The 8,539-nt window shown below is 37.1% G+C and overlaps 1 protein-coding gene across 1 annotated transcript; it reads right to left on the reverse strand.

Moving 5' to 3' along the window:
- Positions 1–8,459, reverse strand: slc16a12b (solute carrier family 16 member 12b). Its single transcript, XM_079476988.1, has 7 exons — positions 8,221–8,459; positions 6,969–7,220; positions 5,078–5,181; positions 3,890–4,033; positions 2,012–2,606; positions 1,511–1,770; positions 1–725 (listed from the first exon to the last, which is right to left on the reverse strand). Exons 2-7 carry the CDS (start codon positions 7,076–7,078, stop codon positions 493–495), a joined length of 1,446 nt encoding a protein of 481 aa, XP_079333114.1. The 5' UTR covers positions 7,079–7,220; positions 8,221–8,459; the 3' UTR covers positions 1–492.
- Positions 8,460–8,539: the final 80 nt, after the last annotated feature.

Raw genomic sequence — 8,539 nt, forward strand, 5'->3', positions numbered from 1 at the left:
ATACACAATACTTTAATATAAATTCAAACAAACTGAATAGGAGCACATTTACAAAATGGCTACTTTTTATTATATTGAAAAAGAACAGCTTAGAGGCTGTTTAGAAGGACAGAATGCAGCACTGCCCTCTATTGACATACAAAAGATTTACTCCATCTGGAGTATTACTTTCTGTAATTTTGATGGTTCACAGAAAAAATACACAAACACAAATAAAACTCACTCATTGTTGACATATAACTGTATGAGGAGAAATGAGAAAAATTGAAAGAATATTTAATGTGTCTTAATGCAGCAGCTCGGAGACACTCAAGTGTTCCTTCTAGATGAGAATGAAATGTTTTTCAAAGGCACCCAAAGTAAAAATACTGGTATGCATCTTCACAATTCTTTTTGACAAATTTGCTGCTAATTAAACAACAACAATAAAAAAGTTCTTACAATAACATAAGTACAACAGACTTAAAAACTATACAAATGTCTGTCCCAGTGCTACGACGTGGCTGGGATAATTTCCATCAGGTCTTTATTTTTTGAAGTATAATAGTCTACTTGTTTGCCATCACATGACTCCAGTTGTGGGTCTTTTTTCAGACAGTTATTTTTCTTTCTCTGGCAATGGCGGATGATGGCGGCTGTGAACAGCAGGAGAGAACTGGAGATCATGGCAAACCCACTCAGAAAGAATGTTGCCGTGTAAGTCCCTGTGGTGTCTACCAGCCAACCTAAAATCACCAAACCACATGATTATCTGAACTGAGAACATTTTTCTTTTAAAAGTAGTCTGTATAATTGCAGTATATAATAAATATTTACTACATACATTAGTATTTTCTATACTCTTAAAAAAGGCGATAAACAAGGCTCTTTACAGTGATACCACAGAAATACAATTTTTGGTTTCCTAAAGAAACATTCACTCAAATATTCCTTTAAGTTCTTTCTTATTTAATTTTTGTAATAATAAACCTTTTTCCACAAAGAATATTTTGTGAAACCGAAAGGATCTTTCAATGTTAACCATTGAGCTATCAAATGTTAATCATTCAGACGATTATGGTTTTATGGCATCTATGGCACTTAACCTATGATGGAGTACCAGAGATGTAACTGTGGGAATTGTGTTGTGACTGAATAGATCCAAAACAAATCAAAATTTAGCATCTTAATCTTAGTTGTCCTTTGTCGACTACACCAAAGAATTTGCAGAAATGTTATTTATTAATATAAAGATTTTTCTTCATTATTTAGTCTAAGTCAACCAAATGATAAAAGCGTGTTTTAGTTTTGTCTTTTTGTGTATATTTTATTATATATTTAAACAGTAAGGTCAAGATAAACCAGTTTATTTCATTGAAATAAACCTATGCTTTGGAATGACTGTATATTTATTGCTCTTTTTTATATTTGTTTATTAAAATAACCATATCCTATCTGTAGCATGCTAAAATAAATGGAAAACATGTACTCCAATACACTTAACATTTAAAAAGGATATTGTGGCTCTTACCCCCGATGGGTGGGCTGACCAGATAAGGAATCGCATGGAGGAAGTACACAAACCCCAGAGCTGAAGATAAGTACGACGTTCCTACAACGTCTGAAGTTACCACAGGGATAAGAGCAACATACGCTCCATCAAAGTAGCCATAGAGCACAGAGAAAGGTACCAGCAGAGCAAACGTTTGCAAGAGTGGAATAAAAAGACAGCATAATCCTTCCATTCCCACTGCAAACATGTAGCATATATTCCTGTACTTTTTCAGACTCCTATTGGGGAGATATGAAAAGGGTTAGTCAGCATGATCTAACGCTATCTACAGTGTTTGTTTGCTTTCTTAACCTCTGCCAATCATACAGCAACAATCTAAACATCAGTTCTTAACTGCAGATGTTTATTGAATAACATCATCTGTGCTTTGAAAAAGAAATCTTTAATAAGACCTAAAGATCAAACATGTGGCTGGGTCAATAAATGATCATTCCTGTCTGAATGCACATAACAACTAACCTCCTGTCAGTGAACCAGCCAAACGTGATGTTGCCGATGATGTCGATGACTCCCAATATGGACATTAGGAAGGCAGCATGGTGATGACTTACACCTACATCCAGCGCATACGGCACCAAATACACAAACGGCAGACTGCAACCGCTAGCTAGGAGCAGGAAGGAGCCTGCAAGCACTAGGAAGTCGGGCATGAGCATAAAGCTGTATTCCTGCATGGACTGAAGGCAGCTTTGTTGACCGTCCGCTTCTAATTTAACACCTGTGGCCTTCTCGGTATGGACACCATTCCCCACAGACAGTTTGACAATATAGCCAGACTCTGTGTCCACCGGAAGAGGGCAGGCCTCCTCTTCCTTGAGAACGATGGGCCGTAACAGAGCTCCACATACACACAGATTAGAAACAAAGCCACCAAGAATAAGCAGGGCCCCACGCCATGAGTAGTGTTCAATAAGCAGCTGCACAAGAGGAGCCAGGACGAAAGTCCCGATGCCGCTTCCAGACATGGCGATGCCATAGGCCAAAGCCTTTCTCTCGCAGAAATACACGCCAACCATGGCAATGGCCGGCGTGTAACAAAGTGCAAAGCCAAGCCCTGCAAAAAGAATGATTCATTGTGAATGGCTTTGTCATACAGACCTGTAAACATACTACTTATAAACATCAACTGATTTTCACTGAGGGGTAAAAAACAAATACTTAAAAGTTAAATTCTTAAAAACTCTTGAAAATTAACTCTCATGCAATCCCTGATGTATATGACTTCCTTTATTCAGTTGAACACAAACACGTTTATGTAACTAGTTGCCATATGTTTGTTTGTTGCAAGAACTAATGAGATGACTGATGTTATTAATATGCCACCATATCTGAATCTAGAACACTGTTATGCATGTTTATTGCTGAATAAACTCATCAAATTAATACTTTTCTCTCACAAATGAATCGTTTCTCTTTGAACAGGATATAGAACCAACTAGATTTAATTTTATTAAATACCAACTGAAGAGCCTTGAAATCTGCAAGCTGAAGTGCAGAATGAAGTCATTAACATTAACTGATCCATTTGGATGAGAGAGACATTTAAATGCTTATATATTTTAGATGTGAGTGGTACTGTTTTTAGTAACACTAATATACAGATATCCTTTAGGCTAAAATATACATACTAAAAGCCAAAAAACGTCTATTTTGATTTCATGGGGACTTAATGGATGTGCTTTTAGGAACTTCAAAATTTCGTCATTTTAATATAAAATTAACAATTTATGTTTGGCTAAAGAAAAGAAGTCCTAAACATTGCGGATGACATAAGGTGATACATTTTATTTTATGAATTTTTATGCATGTTTTAATTAAAAAATTGTTATATTTGGGTATATTATTACTTTTTCGCTGTTGTCATTCTCAAACCTCGTATCTCTATAAATCATTATTATTAGACATCCTCCCGATTTGTCACCGGGTTTTGCAAATATCTAACCAATAAGAAGTATTATTCATACATTCAAGGATTTGGAAGGACATCTACGTTTAAGTCCTTTATCTGTTGTCACTCTGCAGTCAAGTATTTTTTTACATTGTTTCAAAGAAGCCAAAGACCGCGCCATGAAAGAAAACTCTGTAGACAAAAGATCTCTTTTCATACAACACAAGATAGAAGGGAGAGTAAAGACAGGCCAATGGTAGAGATAGAGATATTCAATTGATAGCTTATGTTTTCTTTATGTAAAATGTTTTATAAACTTATTTGTCAATGTATTTATGTAAATCAAGTAGTAATATCACAGGCTAAACATACCTTGTTCTTTCATTTAACTTGAATGTAATAAGCTACACAGTATATGGGTCTGTAGATTTATTTCTAAAGTGTCTTACCAGTAAGGACTCCAAGAGAAAGGTAAAGATACTCCAGACTGGTAGCGAAAGAGCTGAGTACTAGTCCTATAGAGGCCAGGAATCCTCCCAGTATCACAGCGACACGGCATGACAACCGATTCCCAATCAAGCTTCCAAGTGGAGCTTAAGGAGTAATATGGACATGTGTTTTGAATAATATACATGTAATGTATTCAGTATGTATGTTAAGGAAAATAATAAGCACTTAGGATTCATTTAAAGTTATAGGCTCCTTATACTACAACCTATTTGTGTAGCTCAACAAGCATTACATGGTGCTTGCAACATCAAGTTTAATGGTTTGATTCCCAGAGAATGCAAATGCTTATAGGTAAAGTATGTCCTGAATGCACTGGATGTTGTTTAAGATATGTGTACTCTACATGCATGTAATGTCAATATCCAGCCCCAGAAACATATTAGCTCAGTGATAAAATGTCAGTCAAACATGATTTTTGTTTAAAGGTCAGCGGGTCCGGACTACAAAAAACTGCCTTTTCTTAGCAATGTAATTCCTGAGAGTGCTTTACTGTTAACAGCAACCTGCACAGGGTGTAATTAAAGCAAACAGGGCTGTTTTTTGGGTCAAGTTAGCGACACTGGCGTGTTCTCTCAAGATGTGCGCTGTGTGTTGCTGACATCAAGAGAACGATTTGAACCTCCCGCTGGTTTCAAGTCTTCTTGGTGTCTTATGCAACAGTATCGTCCCTGATGGGAACAAACTCTGATTCTCATTGTAAAGTTTGACCAGTCTGAAAATCAGCTCACTGAGATAACATTTCTTCCAAAAAGATTTGAGTTTGTAGAGAAATTATTTGTTTTGTATGTGTACTTTAAAAAACTATCCAATGGTATCATTTTAGTGACACTTTTATCCACAAAAACCTTGCATTTAAAGGGATAGTTCACCGAAAAATTAAATCATTCCTGTATGACTTTCTTCTTTCTACAAAACACAAAGATATTTTGAAGAATGTCAAAACCCTATTAAGCAATACATTTGATGAGTACATGCACTGCCTGAGAATCAAACCAAGAACCTTTCAAGCGCAACACTCAACCAGTTGCGGTACACAAACACAGATGACTTGTATCACCTAACTTCTCATGTACTGTTGACTAATAAAACACGACTTAAAGCAACAATCCAGTCCGATTATCACATACCACAGAGCATGGTTGTGCAGTCCACTAATGAATGAATCCACGCTGTCCCAGAGTAATCTCTTGCAAAGTGCATTTGAAATTCAACAAAGAATATGGAGATGCATCTGAAAAAGAAAAGTAACAACACAACTCATCATATATGTAACATACAGTACACAGTAAACAGAGTGGGTTTTAAAGATCACACATTGATGCAGAACAAAAACATGCTTTTACAATGCTGAGGTTGCAGATTTCAGAGGACTGTAATAGTGAATAGCTAAGTAGATTTTGAGAGTTTGGACATGAGAGTCTGGAACGGGGGGAAATGAGGCTCTGTAGTGCCTGTTCTGCACCTGAACAAACACAACTAGATCACCAGGCAGGTCACTCGGGTCAAGGCAATCGGTGTGGGTACAACAGCCAACGACTCTCACATCGTTCGCCATCGCTCATAGACGGCTGCCAGCCATCAAAGAAGTCATCCATTCAAGAATCAGTGTTAAAACATACAGCGTATTGGGTAAAATCTAAGACTTGAATAGAGCGTAAATACATGATAAGAAGTCTCAAAGGGACTTACGACAGAAAGGAAAATAAAAGATAAAAAATTTGTTGAAAGGCACATTTTCCATTATTGGACGACTGACTGCACTTTAAGCTTGTGGGAGGTTTCTCCTCAGGTTGATTATTAGCACTTATCTCAAGACTTCAGAAATGGTCAAAAGAGGCCTCGTTTCAGAGCTGAGAGGTCATGTGACGAAACAGTTTGTCCTGGCGTGTCCGCATGCCTTTGTCTTGAAATGTCATTTCACACGCCTTCAGCAGCTTTGAGAACTTGCTCATCAGGTTCTGGTGTGACACACTTTGCGTGACAGTGAATGTTAATCTCATAATGAGGAACAATTAGAGGATTTACACTCGCTCATATTACGCCAGTGGAAAGTCAAACCACAGCACTACAGTTCATGGTTACCTCTTACAAAATTTGGACAAACATACTCACACTTTGAATGAATACAGGTAAACACAGGTCACATAGTTTTAATTGTCTAAAATGTAACTATATACTGAATTCAGGTTAGTGGGACACTTTAATCATCTATCCTTATTTGTAATATTATTCATAAATAATCCTTAAAAAAAAATTAAGGAACATGATACAGCTTCAGGATGAGTCAAAGACAGAATTTTCCTTTTTGTGAAACTATACCTTTAAATAATTTAATTGATGGTAAACTGGTATATGGTGAAATTGAATCATAATTAAAACACACCAATTAATAATAAGAAAGTGTCATTTAGTTTTTGCTACAGAATTCCAGAACAAATAACTCAAACGGGTTTCCACAAGTTAAAAACTACTTCAAACGGTTGTAAAATAACACAGTGTTATGTTTGTGCATGATGGCTTCCATGTGTGAAGGCCTTCAAGTTGTTTACAAGTCTGTCAAATGTAACCTGACCTGAAAGGCTGCATCAGATAGCTTTTGTCACTGTTAACCAATGACTCATTCATGTTGTGCTTCATGTACCCTTCATGAAACACTGTGTACTTTTTGACAGGTTAAACCCATATGATGAATGAAACTAGGACAGTGAGGATACAAAATATGAAATCGAATAATAGAACAAAATATTAAAGTATTAACAAACTGCATGCTTTCACAATGCAGGGAATTTACAAGTCAAAACCTTACTCATTAAATGTATTAATTATAGCTAATAGCAAAATAATAAATCATACATTGATTTATTTGGCAGACACTTTTATCTAAAGTGACATGCATTAACAATAAAACGTCGCTTTAAAAGCAAACCCCATTTTAGTGTCGCTCACACTTAAATAAATCCCATGCGCTTTTCTTCTAGTTTCACATTTTTGTTCCACAGAACAAAAAGCAAAGTTTACCTTGTGACAGCTCGTGTGCAAACTGTTACCACAAAGCAGCCTGCCACGATCATCCACCCCCAGCCACCATCAGGAGGAAGGACTCCTCCTTTCTTCTTTTGCCGAGCCATGGAGTCTGTCCGTCCCACCGCTTCTAATTGCCTTTAAACTCCAAAAGCTCTGTAGCCAGTCCCAAACGCACGTTACACCTCCCTGCCGCACACTCGCCTCTCATGGAATTCCTTCTGCAGATGTGAGGCCCACTCAGAGTTTCTGATGACACAAAGAGCAAAACAACCAGGAATAAGTAACAAACACAGCTAAAGTGATCAGCAGGCCGGTGTGATGTTGTTGAGGTTTTATGTTAACGTTACATTTAGGTAGGATGCTCTTATGAAACCCACAACATTGGTGTCAGTTGAGCTACAAAACGTAAGATTGTTTTTGAAGTATAATGTTTCAAAGAGATTGGGTAAGATACTATTAAGTTTCATTTTAATAGCAGTAACCAAATCCATGAAAAGCTAAAAACAAATCCTGGTCAAGTTCAATGTGCATTGCTTTACACAGCGTATGCTGTCAGCACAAGGTGAAGCCAATTTCGTTTCTTAGGCAACTGTTCTTCTGCAGTTTGTCTTTATCATTTAATCTTGATATCAAGGTCTGTGCTGCTCTCCGTGGGAACAGTCCAAATTGCACATTATTTCAGTGCAGCATGAAAAAAACAATTAAGTTTGTCTGCCTGCAGGGCAATTCTCCATTTTTTTGAAGCATGCTGTGTCAGCGTTAAATTAAATGTGTGCAAATGTGTCTAAAATCTGATCTTTGACATACAAGCACAGTCACGTGCAAGGACTTGCAAAGAATAGTTGGAACATCTGTCCTGTGAGAAGTACTTCTCGTGTTGTTTGCGTGCAGTTATTTTTAACGAATTTGCGTAATAAGTGAGCAATTTGCATTGCGCACAATTTTAATATTTTGTTTTCCAAATTTAACTGCAAAAAAATCGCAACAAAGTTTGACTTTGCAGGTGACATCAGACTACAGAGTGCGTAGCCTATGGAAATTACACTTTCATTACTTATAGTGAACATTATTATCATCATTAGCCTATTAAATACAAAACAAAAACACAACGAGAAAAGCAAAGTTGTTCTTAGTTTTGAACTTAATTATAGTTTGTTTGCACATTTAAATACAACTCAACCTTCCATTGCTTGTTGACACAAAACAGATAGTTGGACAAACCGGTCAATTCCTCCAAAGCACTCACCATATCATAAATCTACTGCCAACACAGACCACACATTCTTCGCTTATTTCGAGTCAATTTACGATCCTGGATTCGCATTAACACTATAAATTGAGTCGGCGCAACATGTCCGTCATATTCCTGCGGCTTTTTTCGAGTAATAAGTTCGCATAAATGGGACATTTGACGGGCAGAGCCGCGTTGAACATCCCGCCCACAAAGCTCCAACGTGTTCAGGAGTGCGAGCAATGAACTTACCTACCTCTGTAGGTTATCCAGTCCCCTTTGACACGTGAAATAATAATTATGCAAGACGCGAATGGAGGCTGAAACGTGTTTT

This window comes from Barbatula barbatula (assembly GCF_947034865.1).
Source record: "Barbatula barbatula genome assembly, chromosome: 16".
NCBI classification, from domain to species: Eukaryota; Metazoa; Chordata; class Actinopteri; order Cypriniformes; family Nemacheilidae; genus Barbatula; species Barbatula barbatula.

Coding starts and splice junctions, on each gene's coding strand:
- slc16a12b (XM_079476988.1), bottom strand. CDS start 7,078: ATGGCTCGGCAAAAGAAGAAAGGAGGAGTCCTTCCTCCTGATGGTGGC. Junction 1,771..2,011: donor GGCTGGTTCACTGACAGGAG/GTTAGTTGTTAT, acceptor TCTCCCCAATAG/GAGTCTGAAAAAGTACAGGA. Junction 726..1,510: donor GGTCAGCCCACCCATCGGGG/GTAAGAGCCACA, acceptor TGGTGATTTTAG/GTTGGCTGGTAGACACCACA.